This window comes from Salminus brasiliensis, chromosome 18, assembly GCF_030463535.1.
Source record: "Salminus brasiliensis chromosome 18, fSalBra1.hap2, whole genome shotgun sequence".
NCBI lineage: Eukaryota > Metazoa > Chordata > Actinopteri > Characiformes > Bryconidae > Salminus > Salminus brasiliensis.
This window is the reverse complement of record NC_132895.1, coordinates 1970347-1995283: the sequence shown is the minus strand read 5'-3', so window position 1 is coordinate 1995283 and position 24937 is coordinate 1970347. Positions and strand designations below refer to the sequence as shown.

The 24937-nt window shown below is 41.4% G+C and overlaps 1 protein-coding gene across 4 annotated transcripts in view; it reads left to right on the top strand.

Annotated features, from left to right (window-relative positions):
* Positions 1–1560: 1560 nt before the first annotated feature.
* mapk10 (mitogen-activated protein kinase 10) overlaps positions 1561–24937 on the top strand; it is a 129532-nt gene continuing 106155 nt past the window's right edge. For 2 of the 4 annotated variants that reach the window (XM_072661775.1, XM_072661774.1), the window contains exon 1: positions 1562–1831. In XM_072661775.1, the coding sequence (XP_072517876.1) occupies positions 1829–1831 (3 nt within the window). In that variant the 5' untranslated portion in view covers positions 1562–1828. Of the gene's footprint in view, positions 1832–24937 lie in introns of all 4 variants that reach the window. The other 2 variants (XM_072661776.1, XM_072661773.1) reach the window with 2 other exon arrangements.

Here is a 24937-nt window from a genome sequence, read left to right as displayed (position 1 = left end):
AACCACTTGGGAGACCAGTATGTGAAAAGCAAACACATAGACCATAGCAACACCGTAGCAACCATTTAGTAACTCCTTAGCAACCAACACGTATACCACAGCAACACCATAGCAACCACTTGGGAGACCAGTATGTGAAAAGCAAACTCATAGACCATAGCGACACCTTAGCAACCACTTAGTAACTCCTTAGCAACCAATATGTATACCACAGCAACACCATAGCAACCACTTGGGAGACCAGTATGTGAAAAGCAAACTCATAGACCATAGCAACACCGTAGCAACCATTTAGTAACTCCTTAGCAACCAACACGTATACCACAGCAACACCATAGCAACCACTTGGGACACCAGTATGTGAAAAGCAAACTCATAGACCATAGCAACACCTTAGCAACCACTTAGTAACTCCTTAGCAACCAACACGTATACCACAGCAACACCATAGCAACCACTTGGGACACCAGTATGTGAAAAGCAAACTCATAGACCATAGCAACACCTTAGCAACCACTTAGTAACTCCTTAGCAACCAACACGTATACCACAGCAACCACTTGGGACACCAGTATGTGAAAAGCAAACTCATAGACCATAGCAACACCTTAGCAACCATTTAGTAACTCCTTAGCAACCAACATGTATACCACAGCAACACCATAGCAACCACTTGGGAGACCAGTATGTGAAAAGCAAACACATAGACCATAGCAACACCTTAGCAACCACTTAGTAACTCCTTAGCAACCAACACGTATACCACAGCAACACCATAGCAACCACTTGGGAGACCAGTATGTGAAAAGCAAACACATAGACCATAGCAACACCGTAGCAACCATTTAGTAAGTCCTTAGCAACCAACACGTATACCACAGCAACACCATAGCAACCACTTGGGAGACCAGTATGTGAAAAGCAAACTCATAGACCATAGCGACACCTTAGCAACCACTTAGTAACTCCTTAGCAACCAATATGTATACCACAACAACACCATAGCAACCACCTAGGATATCATAGCAACCATAATACCATAATGCTTCACTCACTTGCTGCCTAATAATGAAGATCCACCCCTTAATAGGAGCCACTGGATCCACTGGATCCAGATCACCAGTGCTCTTCACTGCAGCAGGTACTAATGTTCTGGCAGATTGGTGTGTATGTATGATTTGTGATATTTGATGTGCAGTGTGTGTGTGTGTGTGTGTGTTTTTGTTATGATCATAATCACAGTTTTTATGCTGATCAATAATAACGATCGATTTCAGGAACCTGAAAACAGGCGTGAAAAGAAGAGCGGTTCTGACGTCACACGCGCTCGTGCTTCAGTTGCCACGGCAACTCGCTCGCTCTACCCCGCCCCTCCCTTCCCTTCCTCTAAACCCCACCCACTTCTCCTCCCCCTCCCCTCCATCCTTCCACAATGGTACAGCCGTCAGCATCAGCGGCGGAGCGAGCGAGCAGCTGAAGCCCAGCCTCTCTCTCTCTCTCTCTCTCACCCAGCCTCTCTCTCTCTCTCTCTCTCTCTCTCACCCAGCCTCTCTCTCTCTCTCTCTCTCTCTCACCCAGCCTCTCTCTCTCTCTCTCTCTCTCTCTCTCTCTCTCTCTCTCTTTCGTTTTTTGTTTTTGATCGTCGTCTCTTTTGTTTTGCGCCCATAATTCCCAGCGTCGTTTTCGTTTTTAAGAATCCCCACCCCTTCCTCCTCCTCCTGCTCCACCACCACCACCACCCACCTCGCCTCACCGTCATGGTCTCTCCACGAAGCCCGTCGGGATGTTTTGAATGACCGGGACTTGCGCATCGTGAGGCCGGCGCGGAATGGTAGGTGTCTCGGCGTGGGGAGGCTGGAGGGGTGGGGTATGGGTCTGGGTAGGGGTATGGGTCTGGGTTGGGTGGAGAGGATGATATCCACCGCCTGGGAGGCTTCAGAGGAGCTCCTCCAGCATCCAGGAGGGGTGGCGTTGTTTTGCTGCTCTGTGGTCCAGATGCATTAGAGGCATTAGTGAAATGTGCTGCTTCAGCCTCTAGTTCCTGACATGTTTACAAGCCTTATTCATGTGCAGATTTGCATAATCAGTTAAAATGTCTCTAATTTGAATATTTGAGTGTGTTTCTAATCTAGAAGAGGGTCAGAGTGGCAGGTCTGCAGGTGTCTGCAGGTGTCTGCAGGTGTGAAGCCCACGGCGCTGCTGTACTGAAGGTGACTGCAGAGGTATGGAGGCTGATGCTGTGCTGAGATGTTTGTTGAGGCTGTCCTCCTATGCGTCCTCCTTCAGCTGTTTGTGTGGATTGAACTGGGCCTTACTGCACCTCTCTGCACCTCTCTGCTCCCAGAATAGCTCTGGCAAGGGTACAAGCCTTCTTTTTGGGGATTTTGCACGAACAGGACGAGGAGAAGCCTGGATTTGCTTGTTTTGGTTGGATTTGATTGGATTTCTACTACATTACATATCATATCAATCTCATTGAGCTTCATTTGATTTCAGCTTCGTCTGGGCCGAGGTTCTGGCTGTTGGCTCTGTTTTTGGGCTTTTAGGCTAAAGCTCTTAGTCAGAGCAGTTGGTATTGTGCTGATCCGGCCCGTTTGGGTTTAGGCCTCGATGAAATCCCAGTGCATCAATGTGCCTCGGTATATAACACTGGTGGGGAAGGATTCGGAGGTGTGAATGGTTTGCGTACTAAACTTTGCTGTTGCCGAACAGATGAAGCCTGGAGCTCTCTCTCGCTCTCTCTCTCTCTCTCTCTCTCTCTCTCTGAAAATGGGCCAATTCCTGCTGGGATTGAGCCTGACGGGTAGGCTGATGCGAAGCCAGGCGAATGCAGGCTCAGGCTGGGAGAGTACACCGTGTATCTCTGTAGATTCGCCGTGGACTGTGGACCTGGTGCATTTTGCCTTGCTGAAATCAATGCGGTGAAGGTCAGATGAAGCCACATGCGTGGTGAACGGGGGAATGCATGTGCCTGGATCACCGCCTCACACTTTTCAGCCCGGGGTTATGTATGCAGCAATCGATAGAGGCACTGGCGTTCGTTCCAGCCTCCAAATCTTTAGATATGGACTGCTACTCTGTAGGTCCAGTCTTGTAGGTTGGACAATATGATGTATTTTGATATATAACACACACACTAACACCAGTATAGACAGTAGGGTCCATAAGTATTTGGACAGTGACAATAGATCTTAAAGGCGTACTAGCGTAATCCCATTTGCCTACTACACATACTACAAGCTATAGACTATAGATCTTAATATTGTAAGTCTGGCAGATTAGTACACTAAATATTAACATACTAACCTGTGTAGTACAAACAGGAAGTGATGCTTTGCCAACATACGTCACTGCACGTTCTCCAGCCGCCATAGCGCTGCACTGGCATTGATATCCTCAATTTTCTTTGAATAATTGTTTCAGTAGCTTCTTATTTTCCGATTTGCATTGCAATGAGGGATAATAGTGACCATCCTGACCACTCTCAAAATAAAATTTGCAATATATTGTATTATTATAATATATTTTTCTGCAATATATATATATCACAATATTAAAAAATACAAGAATTTTCATGAAAAAACCCCAAAATATTAGTATATATATTATAATTTTTAATAAATATTTAATAAATTATTATTATTTCTTATAAATATTAATAGTAATGCACAATCAAGATTGGAGGAAAAATAAATTAGAATAAATAAATAAAAAATATATAATATTTGATTACAATTAATTAATATAGATCTGGCATGGAAGATCAACAGGAAATTTTATCAAATTAAAAAAAAAAAAAAAAATATATATTTTTGATTGAATTAGTCAATGTGACTGACGGACACCTTACAAATGTAATAATCACTAGTTAGTATTAGTCATTACTACAAAATTGGGACGCAGCCTAAAGGGTTTAACAAGAATACCCAGCAGGCCCCGAGTCAAGCTCACCAGAACCCAACATTAGCCACTAGAACTTTGGCTACTGAGCACCATGACTCAAAACCAAGGCTTTCACCAGATATCAATAATCCAACATGTCATGTCATTAAAAATGCACTCGGTATAATCGGACTCTGGTAGATCGAGGAAAATGAGAACAGTGCAGATTTTCCTTCAGCAGCTTCAAAAGTCACTGCACAAACCACTGACTGTAACAGGGAGAATGGCAGCTCTGCTGCTGCACCGTATAACGCTGCCGAATTCTCACAGGAACAGCGTAACGCTGTGTACGAGCTTTACACACTTCAGAATTCATCCTGCATTCATCCTCCACCCATCAGCAGAACATCAACAGTAAACACCAGTAAGACCCAGCTCCACCAAGCCAAACATGCTCATAGCATAACAGTGCCTCCACCATGTTTGACAGATGATGTGGTATATAGAAATTTGGCTTCATCTGTCATCATTTTTTTTATTTTTTTTTACCAAAGAAAGGATCCTAGTTCATCTACTTTAGTTATCTTATGTGGTCTTCCAGGTAGAGCTGGGCAATATGACCATTTTTTTTATCGTATCGTGATAAATTTTGTTAATGTGTTACATAGTATGCTTTAATGAGTGTATGGTGAATATCGTAGGTGCTTAAGAGTGCTTAGAGTGAAGCATATTTTGCGTAAAAATCACGGTACTCAGTATGGGAGAGTATTTGGATAGCAGTTTTTAAAAATGTACGCCATTGGTGAATTTTGTTTTGACTAATTTTTATTATGATGAAATATTGCAATAAATATCGTATATCAAACTACATTTAATTTAAATCTTTAAACATTGTGATATCATTTTATAATCATCGCACCACATTGTTTTTGGTTTGTTTGTTTTTTTAGTCTAATGATGGCCTCTGTTACTTCCCATGAATGGCTACCAAACACACAACACTTTTTACTCCTTTATTTGTCCTGAAAAATAAGAGAACAGACGATTTCTAACAGTTAATGTAATATTGCTGTCAAACCCCTTGAATTTAAGCTGAAATTCTGCGCTTCAGCATCTTGATTGCTTCAGTTCAGATCCATAGTGATGCACAGGCACAACAACAAAACGGTCACTGTCCAAATACTTATGGACTTGACTGTATGCCTAAGAAAATATATGTTATAAATTAACTGTGCTTCATTTGACCAGGCACATGAACTGACCGCTCACAAACCAGCAGGTTTGGCTCAGTGTGGGAGTTAAGAGGCTTTGGCAGTTTTAGGCTCCAGTTTGAGTAGCTGGTGGTGTTGTATAACAGTGTTGGAGTTTGGTTGTAGCGATAGTCCGGGACACTATAAAGCACATATTAGTTTCAGAGATTGTGGATATTTTGATTTACTGCATGCTGTAAAGAACTGAAAATAAAAGCATATTAATTAAACATGCTGGAGATCGATAAAGGTAGATATGACAGAATTTATTATTATTATGATAAACTACATTACAATATTTCAAAACATGCAAAACATGAGTATATTGTGGATAGATATTATTAGTACTGTATAGCCTAACATTACAAATTGGTAAAAATATTATACAGATATTTATATTATATTATATTATATTATATTATATTTTTCAGAATATCAAACAATTATCACCTTTATTTTTTTATATTTCTAATATTTTCCTCCCATATTTTAACTAGCCAATTACCCAACCCGCTCGTTAGTATTCTACCCATCGCATGTTGTGACTGAGCCACCGCCCGTGCATCATTACCAGACAACCAATCAACACGCTCTGAGGAAAGCGCCGGGTACCCAGCTCTGATACATCGGCTATGGAGTGAGAGAGAGAGCGCCATCTACCCACCCGGAGAGCACAAGGTCAATTGTGCTCTCTCAGGCTCCGGCTGCTGAAGGCATGTAGGGCTGACCCGGGGTTTGACCCAGCGAATCTGCTGGACCCCTTTGAGCCCTGTTATCAGGATATTGTGACTAACAAAGCCTCAAGGCACCAGTAGGGCCAGGGTTTAAAAAGTGCTATACTAAAAAAACTGTAACGTTCTGCAGTTTCCCTAAGATCTAACTGTGTCAGTCCCAGGCCCTTAAAACCGTCCTAACTCCCTCCCTATACGGTGCCCCTGCTAAACAGACTGGCTACTTATGTTCACCACAGGATGAGAAAAGTAAAGTAAGTGAGGGTAAATGAGCTGTAGGTGAAAGCGAGCAGCGGTAATGTAATAGGGCTGCACTTTATATATCGATTCAGCATCACTATCACAATGTAGGCATGTGCAGTAGTCACGCTGCATGATTGCTTGTGCGGGGTCAAATGAAAAAATGACTAAATAAAATAAATAAAATATTTAAATACTTTTGTATTTCATTAAAATTCCCACTGTTCTCATCTTCCACAATAGATCTATTAGAAACAGATTCATCTGCCCAATATTATTTATTTTTATTTTTCCTCCAATCTTGAATGTGCATTACTATTAATATATTAAAAATGAAAAATATATATATATTTAATGAAAATTCTTGTATTTTTTAATATTGTAATATATATTATATATATATATATTGCAGAAAAAATATATTACAATAATACAATGTTAAAATATTGCAATATTTTACAATGAAATAAATATTTATTTTAATTTATTCAAGCCAATATTCATCATTTTAATTTATTTTATTTATTATAATATGTATAACTATATATATATTAATGAACATTCTTGTGTTTGTTAATATTGTAACATATGTATTGCATAAAAATTATAATTTTACAATAATACTATATTAAAATAGTGCAATATTTTACAGAAATATTCATTTTAATTTATTCAAGCCAATATTAATTTTCATTTTTATTTATTTAATTTGTCATATATATATTTAATATATTATTATATATAATTATATATTATTTAATAAGTATTATTATTATAAATTGTTGTCATATTTATTTTCTAATATTGTAACATATGTATTGCATAAAAAATACAATATTACAAGAATACAATCTTAAAATATTGCAATGTCAGTTTTTTTTGTCTTTTTCATGCAGCCCTATAATGTATTATTATTGACTTATTTATTGGTTAATTATCATTGTGTTTTTTTTGTATTGGGTGTTGATAAGAAGGTGCTGCTCAGCCCTGAGAATGGCCTTTAAGGCCTGAGGTGGCTCCAGTCTTTGGCATTGCTTTTTTGGCCGTGTATGTGACGGCAGTTGGAGAGATCAAACGAGAGATGCCTCGGTATGAATAATTAAAGGGGTCGTCTCCTGGAGCGGAGGCTCCTTAACACACGTGACTCTCGCTTTTCCGCAAAACGCTCACCCTCAGCAAACTGACCTCTGTCTCCGTCTTGAAGAATGGACTGGTTTCTCTTAGCCGAGCCCATAACGGACTGACCTTGATGATCATGTTCATCAGTAAACACGGAGTCCTCATGGAGGACAGAGGGAATCTCCGGTAGTTCAGTGGTTTATTCACTAAAATCGTTTTAATCGCGTAGTAAAAAAGCTGTAAAGCGTTTTTATAGGAAACATTTAAATATTCATCTCGAGGGATGTAATTCCAGACCTGACAAATGGCTGTGTGTGTGTGGAATTGGCGGCTTCATTGGGAATTGGTTGAGGAGATGGAAGCAACTACGTTGTAGTAAAATATGGTTCCTGTGTGTGAATATGAGCATTATTCACAGTCATTAATGCTTCATCACATTACATTCATCCCAGCTTCATTATCATGGTAATCAGGCCTGTTTATGAGTGAGCGGTCGGTGAGTGGCGGAAAGCTGCTGAGAACACCTTACTAATGACGTCCTAACAAACGGGGTTCTCTGTTCCTGTTCCAGACTGCAGAGTTAACGTGTTTCCGTCCTGTCGCTGCTGTACAAAATGAAACACTAAATATATAAGGTTAGGGTTCTAGGTTCTACAGCCCCGGTATACTGATTATACACTACTATTGACTCAGATTCTTCTTCCTTTCTTGCACCAACAAAAATAATTGAATGTACTTTAATGTAATTTCATTAATAATCTCATTAATAATCTCATTATTAATCTCATTAATAAATGTTCTGAGGTCTAGCTATTGCAAAGAAACCAACTGCAGCGTCCCTGAGATCTGACAGTCGAAAATAACTGAGCCGTTACATGTCCATGAGACCAAAACTCTGTGGAGAACCAAGCTATACTGTTCTGCAGTGTTCCTAAGATCCAAACATTGTGGAGAACCAAGCTATACTGTTCTGTAGTGTTCCTAAGATCCAAACATTGTGGAGAACCAAGCTATACTGTTCTGTAGTGTTCCTCAGACCCAAACATTGTGGAGAACCAAGCTATACTGTTCTGCAGTGTTCCTAAGACCCAAACATTGTGGAGAACCAAGCTATACTGTTCTGCAGTGTTCCTCAGATCCAAACATTGTGGAGAACCAAGCTATACTGTTCTGCAGTGTCCCTAAGACCCAAACATTGTGGAGAACCAAGCTATAATGTTCTGCAGTGTTCCTTAGACCCAAACATTGTGGAGAACCAAGCTATACTGTTCTGCAGTGTTCCTAAGATCCAAACATTGTGGAGAACCAAGCTATACTGTTCTGCAGTGTTCCTAAGATCCAAACATTGTGGAGAACCAAGCTATACTGTTCTGTAGTGTTCCTAAGATCCAAACATTGTGGAGAACCAAGCTATACTGTTCTGTAGTGTTCCTCAGACCCAAACATTGTGGAGAACCAAGATATACTGTTCTGCAGTGTTCCTAAGACCCAAACATTGTGGAGAACCAAGCTATACTGTTCTGCAGTGTTCCTCAGACCCAAACATTGTGGAGAACCAAGATATACTGTTCTGCAGTGTTCCTCAGACCCAAACATTGTGGAGAACCAAGCTATACTGTTCTGCAGTGTCCCTAAGACCCAAACATTGTGGAGAACAAAGATATACTGTTCTGCAGTGTTCCTCAGACCCAAACATTGTGGAGAACCAAGCTATACTGTTCTGCAGTTTCTCTAAGATCCAAACATTGTGGAGAACCAAGCTATGCTGTTCTGCAGTGTTCCTAAGATCCATAAAATTGTGAAGAACCAAGCTATACTGTTCTGTAGTGTTCCTCAGACCCAAACATTGTGGAGAACCAAGCTATACTGTTCTGCAGTGTTCCTCAGACCCAAACATTGTGGAGAACCAAGATATACTGTTCTGCAGTGTTCCTAAGATCCAAACATTGTGGAGAACCAAGCTATACTGTTCTGCAGTGTTCCTCAGACCCAAACTCTAATGTTCTGCAGTTTCTCTAAGACCCAAACATTGTAGAGAACCAAGCTATACTGTTCTGCAGTGTTCCTAAGATCCAAACATTGTGGAGAACCAAGCTATAATGTTCTGCAGTGTTCCTAAGATCCATAAAATTGTGAAGAACCAAGCTATACTGTTCTGTAGTGTTCCTAAGATCCAAACATTGTGGAGAACCAAGCTATACTGTTCTGCAGTGTTCCTCAGACCCAAACATTGTGGAGAACCAAGCTATACTGTTCTGCAGTGTCCCTAAGACCCAAACATTGTGGAGAACCAAGCTATACTGTTCTGCAGTGTTCCTAAGATCCAAACATTGTGGAGAACCAAGCTATACTGTTCTGTAGTGTTCCTAAGATCCAAACATTGTGGAGAACCAAGCTATAATGTTCTGCAGTATTCCTAAGATCCAAACATTGTGCAGAACCAAGCTATACTGTTCTGCAGTGTTCCTAAGATCCAAATTCTAATGTTCTGCAGTGTTCCTAAGATCCATAAAATTGTGAAGAACCAAGCTATAATGTTCTGTAGTGTTCCTAAGATCCATAAAATTGTGAAGAACCAAGCTATACTGTTCTGCAGTGTTCCTAAGATCCATAAAATTGTGGAGAACCAAGCTATACTGTTTTACAGTGTTCCTAAGATCCAAACATTGTGGAGAACCAAGCTATAATGTTCTGCAGTATTCCTAAGATCCAAACATTGTGCAGAACCAAGCTATACTGTTCTGCAGTGTTCCTAAGATCCAAATTCTAATGTTCTGCAGTGTTCCTAAGATCCAAACATTGTGGAGAACCAAGCTATAATGTTCTGCAGTGTTCCTAAGATCCAAACATTGTAGAGAACCAAGCTATACTGTTCTGCAGTGTTCCTAAGATCCAAACATTGTGGAGAACCAAGCTATACTGTTCTGCAGTGTTCCTAAGATCCAAACATTGTGGAGAACCAAGCTATACTGTTCTGCAGTGTTCCTAAGATCCAAACATTGTGGAGAACCAAGCTATACTGTTCTGTAGTGTTCCTAAGATCCAAACATTGTGGAGAACCAAGCTATACTGTTCTGTAGTGTTCCTCAGACCCAAACATTGTGGAGAACCAAGATATACTGTTCTGCAGTGTTCCTAAGACCCAAACATTGTGGAGAACCAAGCTATACTGTTCTGCAGTGTTCCTCAGATCCAAACATTGTGGAGAACCAAGCTATACTGTTCTGCAGTGTTCCTAAGATCCAAACATTGTGGAGAACCAAGCTATACTGTTCTGCAGTGTTCCTCAGACCCAAACATTGTGGAGAACCAAGATATACTGTTCTGCAGTGTTCCTCAGACCCAAACATTGTGGAGAACCAAGCTATACTGTTCTGCAGTTTCTCTAAGATCCAAACATTGTGCAGAACCAAGCTATGCTGTTCTGCAGTGTTCCTAAGATCCATAAAATTGTGAAGAACCAAGCTATACTGTTCTGCAGTGTTCCTCAGACCCAAACATTGTGGAGAACCAAGCTATACTGTTCTGCAGTGTTCCTAAGATCCATAAAATTGTGAAGAACCAAGCTATACTGTTCTGCAGTGTTCCTAAGACCCAAACATTGTAGAGAACCAAGCTATGCTGTTCTGCAGTGTTCATAAGACACAGAACCAAGCTACAACGTTTTGGAGTGTCACTTTGATCCAACCATTGCAAAGAACCAAACTATAGCGTTCTGTGTCCTTAATATCCATCATGGAGAACCGAGGTAAACACTGAGAAACACTTGGATGCTGTGGGGAACGTCTTCTGAATATTTAGCCGGGATTCACGTTGGAAAGTCAGTCGCGAATCAGTGAATCAGTCTCAGTGAATCAGTGATGGTGAATCAGTGTTGATGAATTAGTGTTGATAAATCAGTGTCAGTGAATCAGTGTCAGTGAATCAGTGTTGATAAATCAGTGTTGATAAATCAGTGTCAGTGAATCAGTGTCAGTGAATCAGTGTTGATAAATCAGTGTCAGTGAATCAGTGTTGATAAATCAGTGTCAGTGAATCAGTGTTGATAAATCAGTGTCAGTGAACCAGTGTTGATAAATCAGTGTCAGTGAATCAGTGTTGATAAATCAGTGTCAGTGAATCAGTGTTGATAAATCAGTGTCAGTGAATCAGTGTTGATAAATCAGTGTCAGTGAATCAGTGTTGATAAATCAGTGTCAGTGAATCAGTGTCAGTGAATCAGTGTTGATAAATCAGTGTCAGTGAACCAGTGTCAGTGAACCAGTGTCAGTGAACCAGTGTCAGTGAACCAGTGTTGGTGAATAAGTGTTAGTGAATCAGTGTCAGTGAATCAGTTTTGGTGCACTCATTTATCGCTGGTGAAAGTCCTGATTTGAGTGGACTGGGTTGATGTGTTGATCTCCCACACTGCACTTCTCCTTGTCTTCCTTGCAGAACCGTGGTGTGAGGTCCGGGAGGTCGTGGTTCTTATGCAGAGATATGTCAGATGGAGGATCTTTACTGATCAGTGTTGGCGTGCTGTGTGCAGGCGGGGCGGTTTCAGGGGAATATGAGTGATGCTTTTTCCTGGTACACAGGAAAATCCCCAGTGTGGAATTCGCTCCGGTGTCCAGCTGGACCCAAATGAGGCTGGTTGTGTTGGTGCTGTGGGGATTTTGCTGTGGAATAATGAGCTGGTTGGTTGGATGGTGGCTGTGGTTGGTGTACAGTTCTGTAAAGACCTTTAGAAGCTTAACCCTTGAGACCCTATAAAGCATCTGCGCTCACTGTAATGGCAGTGATGGCTGTAATTTACTCAAATTACACTGGAATTACAGCATTTTTAAACTTAAAATACGAAATTAATTAATTTATTTTTAATTAAAACGGGACGCTGCTGCTACTGCACTATATGGAGGTTTGGTGATGGAGCTGCAGGAGGAGAACCTCTCTCCAGAACTGCTGTGTAACGCTGCAGAACCCATAGAGTCATATTAGTGTGAAATCCTGTAGTGTTACTCTACCGCCTCAGCCCACATGCTGCTCCACCTTCAGATCAAGCTTCTGGAGCCAGAAATGCATGTGTACAGTTATGTGTCCACAAGGGGGCGCTCAAAGCATTATTTTTGTTTAGTAGTCATGTAACCTATCTAGACATGTTTTAATGGATCGGGTACTGGCTATTTTAATCCCGGCCCAGTTCTGAGTCTTTGTTTTAAGCACAGTGTTCAGAGCGCCATCTGCTGTCCTCAAGGCACCATTAACAGACGTTACTCCCCAGCCGGCTGCAGCAGCAGCAGTGTGGACGTTCTCAGAAGGTAAATAAAGGAGTTGAGGTTCTGCAGTGTGGAGCTATTTTACAGTGGAACCTGAAAACAGACCATAATATCTGACCCTTTATAAAACTCCCACTGAAACGCTCTGTTTTACCAGCGGGAGAACCGCAGAACCACTCACTCACCTTTCTCTGTTTATAAACCAGCTCTGAAGAACCCGCTCAGAACCGAGTGGAGGAGGCTAACGCTAATGCTAACACACACACACACACACTATAGAAACCCCAATCACACACACACACACACTCACACACAGCACATTCACCCACTATAAACCAGTTACTACACACCAGTAGACCAACAACCACAGAGACCAGTCCAGAGTGTGTACCACTACACACACACACACACACACACACACACACACACACACACACTCACACACACAGGAAGTGGTCAGACTGCAGTGCTGTAGAGGAGCTGGGAGCTGATTGGTCAGGGAGGAGATCAGACTGGATTATCAGATATTAAACACTATAAAACATCATTTTAAGATTTTAAGTCTCGACTAAACTAAATCAGTCAGTCCAGAAAGATTCGGGGCACAATAACCTGATCAGGATATTCCTAGTATTTACTGCAGTGGAGTGAAAGTGAATTCCACTTCCTAACTGTAGGGGGAGCCCAGGAGAAAGGTGTGTTTGCTCTTGGGCTCCCTCTATAGCTGAGGAGTGTAATATACTTTTGGATAAAATGATAATATGATACGGGTCCTTCAGGAACCCTCCTCGTTTCTGGGGTCTGAATGGTATTATAGTATCTGTGTGTTTGATGGATGATGTCATTTCTTGGTCATTACAGCGATGTGGAATGACAAGGTGCTCATTATAGGAGAAATTATTATTCCACACACACACACACACACACACACACACACACTCACACACATACGCAGCCCACTGCAGAGAGGACCAGCTGAGGCCAGATTTAGGTGGGTTGTTGTGTATGATTACCTCATACTGGTCTGTGGCTGTAGTGCAGTACTGTAGTGGATTCAGGTGTAGTCGTGTGTAAAAGATTGGGCACCCCTGTCGAAATACTGCCTGCTGATGATGACGTAAGTGTTAAAACAACAAAACACCATCGAATGTTCTACACCCTTTCTACGTTTCATTCAATGTTTTCATTCAATTTGAGGTTTTATCTGTTCAATTCATTATTGGGTTTTATTATATTTTTGATGATGAGAATGATGGTGTTTGGTGGAGAATGATGGTGTTTGGTAAAGAACGATGGTGTTTGGTGTAGAATGTTGGTGTTTAGTGGAGAATGATGGTATTTGGTGGAGAATGATGGTGTTTGGTGGAGAATGATGGTATTTGGTGGAGAATGATGGTGTTTGGTAAAGAATGGTGATGTTTGGTGGAGGATGATGGTGTTTAGTGGAGAATGATGATGTTTGTTGGTAAGTGATGGTGTTTGTTGGTGAATGATGGTGTTTGGTGGAGAACGATGGTGTTTAGTGGAGAATGATGGTGTTTGGTGGAGAATGATGGTATTTGGTGGAGAATGATGGTGTTTGTTGGTAAATGATAGTGTTTAGTGGAGACTGATGGTGTTTGATGAATGATGGTGTTTGGTGGAGATTCATAGTGTGTGATGGAGGATGACGGTGTTTGATAAAGAATGGTGATGTTTGGTGGAGAATGATGTTTTTAGTGGAGGATCATGGTGTTTGATGGAAGACGATAGTGGTTGGTGGAGGACGATAGTGTTTGGTGGAGGATGATAGTGTTTATTGTAGAATGAGGGTGTTTGATGGAGGATGATGGTATTTGGTGGAGATTGATGGTTTTTGTTGGAGATGGTGTTTGTTGGAGAATGATGGTATATGATGGAGAATGATGGTGTTTGGTGGAGAATGATGGTGTTTGATGGAGGATGATGGTGTATGATGGAGAATGATGGTGTTTGTTGGAGAATGATGGTGTTTGTCGGAGAATGATGGTGTTTGGTGGAGAATGATGGTGTTTGTCGGAGAATGATGGTGTTTGTCGGAGAATGATGGTGTATGGTGGAGAATGAGGGTGTTTGATGGAGAATGATGGTGTATGATGGAGAATGATGGTGTTTGGTGTAGAATGATAGTGCATGATGGAGAATGATGGTGTATGATGGAGAATGATGGTGTTTGTTGGAGAATGATGGTGTTTGTCTGAGAATGATGGTGTTTGTTGGAGAATGATAATGTTTGTCGGAGAATGATGGTGTTTGATGGAGGATGATGGCATTTGGTGGAGATTGATGTTATTTGTTGGAGATGGTGTTTGTTTGAGAATGATGGTGTATGATGGAGAATGATGGTGTTTGTTGGAGAATGATGGTGCATGATGGAGAATGATGGTGCATGATGGAGAATGATGGTGTTTGTTGGAGAATGATGGTGTTTGTCGGAGAATGATGGTGTTTGTTGGAGAATGATGGTGTTTGTCGGAGAATGATGGTGTTTGGTGGAGAATGAGGGTGTTTGGTGGAGAATGATGGTGTTTGATGGAGAATGATGGTGTATGGTGGAGAATGATGGTGTATGGTGGAGAATGATGGTGTTTGATGGAGAATGATGGTGTATGGTGGAGAATGAGGGTGTTTGATGGAGAATAATGGCGTTTGGTGGAGAATGATGGTGTTTGTTAGTGTAGTTGTAACTGCACTCTGTCGGAGGTTTCTCTTATTAAACGTACATGTACACCTGTTCTGAAATCGTTCTGCACTGGAAAAGAAGAAACAGCCACATAAAACCAAACCCGTGGAGCAGAGAACAGACTGAGCTGGGTTCAGTGTGTTGGGGTGATGGGTAGTCCTGTCCGGTGTGGCGTAGCCTGCTGAAATTACAGCCATTGTGCCGTGATGGTCTCTCAGCAGCAGTGTGCTGCATAAGTCGGGTGGCCTATTAGAGATTAGCAAAGCAGAGCAGCCATTAGAGGACTGAGAGAGCGAGGGATGGCCAGTGTGGCTCCCTCTGGAGAGCCCTGTCACATGCCTCTCTCTCTCTGCTTTCTCTCGGCTGCACTGCGCTCCTTCAGAGGAAGGAAAACCGTCATGTGCTGTTTTTACTTTCTTCTCAAGAGCAAGAAACTGCAGCTTCAACCCCTGTTATTCTGTAGAAGCTGAGAGCCTCAGAGTGTGTGTATGTGGTGGAACCCATTCTCCTGCTCCTCTGATCAAGCTAGGCTTTATTAGGTACACATTGACTGTAGATGTTTTTAAAGGATGCTGGGGGTTAAACTTACTGTGGATGTGTGATCCAGTGTCCACCAAACATCACCATTCTGCCTCAAATGATGGTAATTATGGGGGAATGATTGCATTGGATGAACAATGGTGGTGTTTGGTGGAGGATGATTGTGTTTCTAAGAGATTGATGATGTTGGAGAATGATGGTGTTTGTTAGACTGATGTTGTTTGATGAAGAATGATGGTGTTTGATGGTGTTTGACTGAGAATGATGGTGTTTTCAAGAGAAGTATGCAGTTTATTGGAGAAGTGTGATGTTTGATGGATATTTATGGTGTTGGAAAATGAAAGTGTTTGATTGAACGTAATGGTATTTGATCCAAAATTATTAAGTTTAGTTTAGAATGATGGTGTTTGGTGGAAAATAATGGTGTTTGATGAAGTAGGATAGTGTTTGATGGAGAATGATGGTGTTTGATAGAGAATGGTGTGTTTGATGGAGAATAATAATGTTTGGTGGAGATGGTGGTGTTTGGTGGAGAAGAATGGTGTTCTATGGAGAATTATGGCGTTTGATGAAGCAGGACAGTGTTTGATGGAGAATGATGGTGTTTGATAGGGAATAGTGGTGTCTGATAAAGCAGGATGGTGTTTGATGGAGAATGATGGTGTTAGATGGTGTTTGATGAAGCAGGAAAGTGTTTGATGGAGAATGATGGTGTTTGATTGAGAATGGTGGTGTTTGGTGGAGATGGTAGTGTTCGGTGGAGATGGTGGTGTTTGATAGAGAATGATGGTGTTTGATAGAGAATGATGGTGTTTGATGGAGAATTATGGTGTTTGATAGAGAATGATGGTATTTGGTGGAGATAGTGGTGTTTGATAGAGAATGATGGTGTTTGATGGAGAATTATGGTGTTTGATAGAGAATGATGGTATTTGGTGGAGATAGTGGTGTTTGATAGAGAATGATGGTGTTTGATGGAGAATTATGGTGTTTGATAGAGAATGATGGTATTTGGTAGAGATGGTGGTGTTTGATAGAGAATGATGATGTTTGATGGAGAATTATGGTGTTTGATAGAGAATGATGGTATTTGGTGGAGATGATGGTGTTTGATGGAGATGGTGGTGTTCGATGGAGATGGTGGTGTTTGATGATGAATGATGGTGCTTGACGGAGATGGTGGTGTTTGATAAAATTTGGTATTTAATAGAGAATGATAGGGTTTGATGGAGAATGATGGTATTTAATAAATAATGATGGTGTTTGGTGGAGAATGATGGTGCTTGATGGTGCCAGCATTCTAATATTGGCAGCTGGTTCACAAATGTTCCTGAATAATAATGGATTTTGTTGGGAAGCACTTGGGTTGTTGGGATTGCCATGCTGCTTCATCAAAATGTCAAATCCAGCTCTGAAGAGCTTACAGCACTAACCCAGCCTCACCACCCCCCTCACTAATCACTGCAGACCCTTATGTAAATGGATTTACACTGAACTGATGGTCAGTATGTGTGTGTAAGTGTGTGTGTATGGGAGGGTCATTTTCCAGGCCATGCAGCACACAGCTAGCCGCTGCCTTCAGAGGATTTAGAGAAAAGCTGCAGTGTGGACTGAGAGCAGCAGGAAGCCGAGCCGCCGCTGCACCTGCACATCGCTCCTCTCAGCACACCTGAGGAACCATCAAGCTTCCTTTTAGAGTCAGACCGAACATTCTGGCATGAAATATGACAGGCTTGGAGTTTGAGAGGGCTCCGCTACGACTCAGCGATTGTTCAGCCCGAGTTGTAGACCTACTGATCAGCTGCAGAGCCTGAACCAATCCGAACAGCTGGAGAGTATAAACAGCCTAGTCCCAGATATAGTGATAATATACTGTACGCTTTTCAGAGAGAGAGAGAAAGAGACAGAGAGAGAGAGAGAGAGAGATGGTGTTTGGTGGAGAATGTTGGTGTTTGGTGGAGAATGATGGTGTTTGGTGGGGAATGTTGGTGTTTGGTGGAGAATGATGGTGTTTGATGGTGAGTGATGGTGCTTGTTAGAGGATAATGGTGTTTGGTAGAGAATTACGGTGTTTAATGGAGAATGATGGTGTTTTCTGGTGGAGGATGATGGTGTTTGATGGTGAATAATGGTGTTTGTTGGTGAATGATGGTGTTTGATGGTGTATGATGGTGTTTGTTGGTGAGTGATGGTGTTTGGTGGAAAATGATGGTGTTTGATGGTGAATGATGGTGTTTGGTGGAGAATGATGGTGTTTGGTGAGAATGATGGTGTTTGGTGAAGAATGGTGTTTGATGGATAATGATGGTGTTTGGTGGATAACGATGACGTTTGGTAAAGGATCATGGTGTTTGTTGGTTTATGATGATGTTTGTTGGTGTATGATGGTGTTTGATGGTGTTTGATAAAGCATGATGGTGTTTGATGGATAATGATGGTGTTTGTTGGAGAATGATGGTGTTTGATGGACAATGATGGTGTTTGATGGATAATGATGGTGTTTGTTGGATAATGATGGTGTTTGATGGATAATGATGGTGTTTAATTGGGAATGATGGTGTTTGTTGGTGAGTGATGGTGTTTGTTGGTGAGTGTTGGTGTTTGATGGTGAATAATGGCGTTTGTTGTTGAGTAATGGTGTTTATTGGTGATTGATGGTGTTTGATGGCGAATAATGGTGTTTGTTGATGAGTAATAGTGTGTTGGTGAGTGATGGTGTTTGATGGTGAATGATGGTGTTTGTTGGTGAATAATGGTGTTTGTTGGTAAGTAATGGTGTTTGTTGGTAAGTAATGGTGTTTGTTGGTGAGTGATGGTGTTTGATGGTGAATGATGGTGTTTGTTGGTGAATAATGGTGTTTGTTGGTGAGTAATAGTGTGTTGGTGAGTGATGGTGTTTGATGGCGAATAATGGTGTTTGTTGGTGAGTAATAGTGTGTTGGTGAGTGATGGTGTTTGATGGTGAATGATGGTGTTTGTTGGTGAATAATGGTATTTGTTGGTAAGTAATGGTGTTTCTTGGTAAGTAATGGTGTTTGTTGGTGAGTGATGGTGTTTGATGGTGAATGATGGTGTTTGTTGGTGAATAATGGTGTTTGTTGTTGAGTAATAGTGTGTTGGTGAGTGATGGTGTTTGATGGTGAATGATGGTGTTTGTTGGTGAATAATGGTGTTTGTTGGTAAGTAATGGTGTTTGCTGGTAAGTAATGGTGTTTGTTGGTGAGTGATGGTGTTTGTTGGTGAATAATGGTGTTTGTTGTTAAGTAATGGTGTTTGTTGGTGAGTGATGGTGTTTGTTGGTGAGTGTTTGGTAGGTATGGGTCAGTTCTTATGGAGCACTGAACCCCTACCTGGACCTACATTGTGTGCATCCAACCTTGTATAAAAGTCACTGTTTCTACTAATAACATCATATAATAGTTTACCTTATCATCCACCCTACAGTCCACCATAGCCGGTGTCCAGTGTCCTGCTGACCTGAGAAACTAAGAGGCTTTTAAAAAGAATGACTCCAGGGCCAAGTAATTAGAGAGAGAGAGAGAGAGAGAGAGAGAGAGAGAGATAGTGAGAGATAGAGAGAGAGGGAGAGAGAGAGAGAGAGAGAGAGAGAGAGAGAGAGAGAGAGAGAGCTGTATGAGCAGCTGCAGGGCTTTTGGATTTGAATGATGGTAGCAGAGCCCTGAGGCCAGGCGTGCAGAGCGATGCTGGTCTCAACGATTAGCGAGGAGAGAGAGAGCAAGAGAGCGAGAGAGGGCGAGAGAGGATTAATGAATAAGGAATGCATTTCACAGGGAACTGCCGAGTCAGCGTGCTGCAGATATGTGTGTGTACGTTTTTTATGCGGCTGAAATGTAAAACTTTAAAAAAATGAAAATTCCCCCAAAACTGCAGCTTTTATTCACTGAGGTTTAAGTTGGAGGTATTAAAGGAGCCGTTCAGCAGAACATCAGGTGAACATGACGGATCACTGAGCGCAAATTCTGTCCCTCAGCCGAGACCGTGCTGGATGTGACTTGAGCTTCTTACGGTTACATTAGAAGGTGCTAGGCTAATGTTGCTAACAAACACTGGGCTTAGACTGTCACCAATCTCATTTCTGTAAACGCCCCCAAAATCTCTTCCTTTAATTGGGAGTTTGTCCTTTGCTGCAGTAACAGCCTGTACACTTCTGGGAATAGATATTGGAACATTGCTGTGTAAAGAATTTGATTGCATTAAGCCACAGTAAGAGTGGTCAGTGAGGTCAGCATTATCCGTACTATGGGCTTTAATATTTCTATATTCCGTGCTATAGTCTGTGTAATATTTCTATATTTCTATATTTCCTCTGCTAGTCTCCATAATATTTTAAATATTCTATACAAAATATTCTATATTCCGTGCTATAGTCTCCATAATATTTCTATTTTCCGTTCTATAGTCTACATATTATTTCTATTTTTCATGCTATAGTCTCTATAATATTTCTATTTTCCGTGCAATAGTCTACATCATATTTCTATTTCTTGTGCTATAGTCTCTATAATATTTATATTTTCCGTACAATAGTCTACATCATATTTCTATATTTTGTGCTATAGTCTCTATAATATTTCTATTTCTCGTGCTATAGTCTCTATAATATTTCTATTTTCCGTGCAATAGTCTCTATAATATTTCTATTTCTCGTGCTATAGTCTCTATAATATTTCTATTTTCTGTGCAATAGTCTACATCATATTTCTATTTTTCGTGCTATAGTCTCAATAATATTTCTATTTCTCGTGCTATAGTCTCTGTAATATTTCTATTTCTCGTGCTACAGTCTCTGTAATATTTCTATTTCTCATGCTATAGTCTCTGTAATATTTCTATTTCTCGTGCTATAGTCTCTGTAATATTTCTATTTCTCGTGCTATAGTCTCTGTAATATTTCTATTTCTCATGCTATAGTCTCTATAATATTTCTATTTCTCGTGCTATAGTCTCTGTAATATTTCTATTTCTCATGCTATAGTCTCTGTAATATTTCTATTTCTCGTGCTATAGTCTCTATAATATTTCTATTTCTCGTGCTATAGTCTCTGTAATATTTCTATTTCTCGTGCTATAGTCTCTATAATATTTCTATTTCTCGTGCTATAGTCTCTGTAATATTTCTATTTCTCGTGCTATAGTCTCTATAATATTTCTATTTCTCGTGCTATAGTCTCTGTAATATTTATATTTCTCGTGCTATAGTCTCTATAATATTTCTATTTTCTGTGCAATAGTCTACATCATATTTCTATTTTTCGTGCTATAGTCTCAATAATATTTCTATTTCTCGTGCTATAGTCTCTGTAATATTTCTATTTCTCGTGCTACAGTCTCTGTAATATTTCTATTTCTCGTGCTATAGTCTATAATATTTCTATTTCTGGTGCTATAGTCTCAGTAAATTTTTATTTCTCGTGCTATAGTCTCTGTAATATTTCTATTTCTCGTGCTATAGTCTCTGTAATATTTCTATTTCTCGTGCTATAGTCTCTGTAATATTTCTATTTCTCGTGCTATAGTCTCTATAATATTTCTATTTCCTGTGCTATAGTCTCTTGAAATATTTCTATTTCTCGTGCTATAGTCTCTGTAATATTTCTATTTCTCGTGCTATAGTCTCTGTAATATTTCTATTTCTCGTGCTATAGTCTCTGTAATATTTCTATTTCCTGTGCTATAGTCTCTGTAATATTTCTATTTCCTGTGCTATAGTCTCTGAAATATTTCTATTTCTCGTGCTATAGTCTCTGAAATATTTCTATTTCTCGTGCTATAGTCTCTATAATATTTCTATTTCTCGTGCTATAGTCTCTGTAATATTTCTATTTTTCGTGCTATAGTCTCTATAATATTTCTATTTTTCGTGCTATAGTCTCTATAATATTTCTATTTCTCGTGCTATAGTCTCTGTAATATTTATATTTCTCGTGCTGTAGTCTCTGTAATATTTCTATTTCTCGTGCTATAGTCTCTATAATATTTCTATGTCTCTGTAATATTTCTATTTCTCGTGCTATAGTCTCTATAATATTTCTATGTCTCTGTAATATTTCTATTTCTCGTGCTATAGTCTCTGTAATATTTCAATTTCTCATGCTATAGCCTCTATAATATTTCTATGTCTCGTGCTATAGTCTCTGTAATATTTCTATTTCTCATGCTATAGTCTCTGTAATATTTCTATGTCTCTGTAATATTTCTATTTCTCGTGCTATAGTCTCTATAATATTTCTATGTCTCTGTAATATTTCTATTTCTCATGCTATAGTCTCTGTAATATTTCTATTTCTCATGCTATAGTCTCTATAATATTTCTATTTCTCGTGCTATAGTCTCTGTAATATTTCTATTTCTCGTGCTATAGTCTCTGTAATATTTCTATTTCTCATGCTATAGTCTCTATAATACATTCTGTTAAGGCCCGGATAGGAAGTGTACAGTTTAGCTCAGTGTTTGGACTGTGTTGTGTGTAATTAGGCTAATGGCTACAGCTGCTCACAGACTCGTTCTCTGGATAAATAATTTAGGCTTTAGAACCCTGAAATGGTTCTGTTACGCAAGAGAACACGTTATTTTGGCACTTGAAGCTGCTGGGCTGCTGTAATGAGACTTTAGCTTGTATTCGTCCAAACAGTCACCCAAACACAGAGCCGTCTGACCTCTGACCTGTCTCTCTCTCTCTGTCTGTCTGTCGACAGTATATGAACAAAAGTATTAGGACACCTGCTCAGTCATTGTTTGGAGTAACTGTCTCTACTGTCTGCTAGATTGTGAGGAAGCATTGCTGTGAGGATGTTAGTAAGGTCAGGATGTCATCATCCCCAACCCATCCCAAAAATATTGGCGCACCACTAGGCTGCATGGTGCCAATAGCTTCATGTTTATCTACTACTAATCTATTGGCAGTACTTCTTCTCTACAGGGACTAGACAAGCTGTGTGTGTGCATTTGCACATCTGTGTCAGCAATAGGTGCAGCTTTAAGTAGCTGAATTCATTTAATAGAAGGGGGTGTCCACAAACATTTGGACATGTATATTTCTCTCTGGATTCTGTGTTCTGTGGGACGCTGTTCAATCTGCAGAGAGACTCTGAGGGTTATTTTAAATAGCCTGAACCTCACAGGACAGCGCACTCCACACCCCCTAATACAGGTCTCTCTACCTCAGACAGAGTGGACAGCAGTACCTCTGGACCTGGTTGGGGCGGCGGGGGGAAAGAGAGTGATATAAAGGACATATTTAAATGAAAGCTGGAAAGAGAGAGAGAGAGAGTGAGAGAGAGAGAGAGAGAGAGAGAGAGAGAGGGGGAGAGATGGAGAGTAAAAGAGTAAGAGAGTGAGAGAGATTGAGGTTGAGAGAAATGAAGTGAGAGATATGGAGGGTGAGAAAGTGAGAGAGGTGGGGTTGAGACAGAAGAAGTGAGAGAGATGGAGAGTGAGATAGTGAGAGAGATGAGAGGGAGAGAGATGGAGAGTGAGAGAGATGGAGAGTGAGAGAGTAAAAGAGATGGAGAGGGAGAGAGATGGGGAGTGAGAGAGATGGAGAGGGAGAGAGATGGAGAGGGAGAGAGATGGGGAGTGAGAGAGATGGAGAGTGAAAGAGATGGAGAGTGAGAGAGATGGAGGTTGAGAGAGTGAGAGAGATGGAGAGTGAGAGAGTAAGAGAGTGAAAGAAGTGGATTGAGACAGAAGGAGTGAGAGAGATGGAGAGTGAGAGAGGGAGAGAGAGAGAGAGATGGAGAGTGAGAGAGTGAGAGAGAGAGATGGAGAGGGAGAGAGAGAGAGAGAGAGAGATGGAGAGTGAGAGAGTGAGAGAGAGAGATGGAGAGGGAGAGAGAGAGAGAGAGAGAGATGGAGAGGGAGAGAGAGAGAGAGAGAGAGAGATGGAGAGGGAGAGAGAGAGAGAGAGATGGAGAGTGAGAGAGGGAGAGAGAGAGAGAGATGGAGAGGGAGAGAGTGAGAGAGAGAGATGGAGAGTGAGAGAGTGAGAGAGAGAGATGGAGAGGGAGAGAGAGAGAGAGAGAGAGATGGAGAGGGAGAGAGAGAGAGAGAGAGATGGAGAGGGAGAGAGAGAGAGAGAGAGATGGAGAGGGAGAGAGAGAGAGAGAGAGAGATGGAGAGGGAGAGAGAGAGAGAGAGATGGAGAGAGAGAGAGATGGAGAGGGAGAGAGAGAGTGAGAGAGTGAGAGTGAGAGAGTGAGAGAGTGAGAGAGAGAAATGAAAGGAAAGACTGCAAGAAATAGGAGGAACAGCACTAGAGAGAGAGAGAGAACCTCAGGGCGAGAGAGCTGCTCTATTTTAAAGCCTCATTCATTTCTCTAATAGAGAACCGTCCTCATGTGAGCGGGACAGTACTGCAGACTGACGCAGAACCTCAGAGGTCCACAGGTGCAGCATGACGGATCCTCCTGATCAGCTGTTCAGGCCCCGCCCCCCCCAGAGAGAGAGGAGCCGTGTTGTTCCGCAGTGAGGGAGGGGGAGGGATGTTGGTGGAGAGAGAGCATGTGGGCGGCCGGGATTGACATTTGCTTTGTGAGAGGAAGGCCCGCTGTCTTTGTGCAGCCGGAGTCTTCAGCTGTCTGCTCTTGTTCTCCTGCAGCCGTGGAGGAGGAGGAGGAGGAGGGAGGAAGAGGAGGAGGAGGAGGGAGGGGCTGTGTGATTGACGCGACAATGCGATGGCTTTTGAGTTAGTGTGGGTATGCTAATAGTGGGAGGAGCGGGGTTTGCGCTGTGGAGCGGCAGTGATAGTCAGAATTCTGGACGTCCTGGACGTGAGGAGGTAGGAGGAACGTCTCAGCTTGGAGTTCTTCTTCAATGAGCCACACGTGTCAGAAAGAGGAAGCTACCACAGGCTGCCACCAGAGTCCTGAGGAGGCAGGTGGTCAAAAACATGACCGCATAGACCTGCAGCAGGATTTGGTGGCAGCCGGCACCGAGGTTTCAGTTTATACAGTAAGGCTCATGCTAAACGCTGAAGGTCTCCATGCTGGTGCACCTCTACTGACCCAATAGCACAAGAACTGAAGAGTTCTGTGAAGCCTCTCCTCTCCTCTCCTCTCCTCTCTTCTCCTCTCCTCTCCTCTCCTCTCCTCTCCTCTCTTCTCCTCTCCTCTCCTCTCCTCTCCTCTCCTCTCTTCTCCTCTCCTCTCCTCTCCTCTCCTCTCCTCTCCTCTCTTCTCCTCTCCTCTCCTCTCCTCTCCT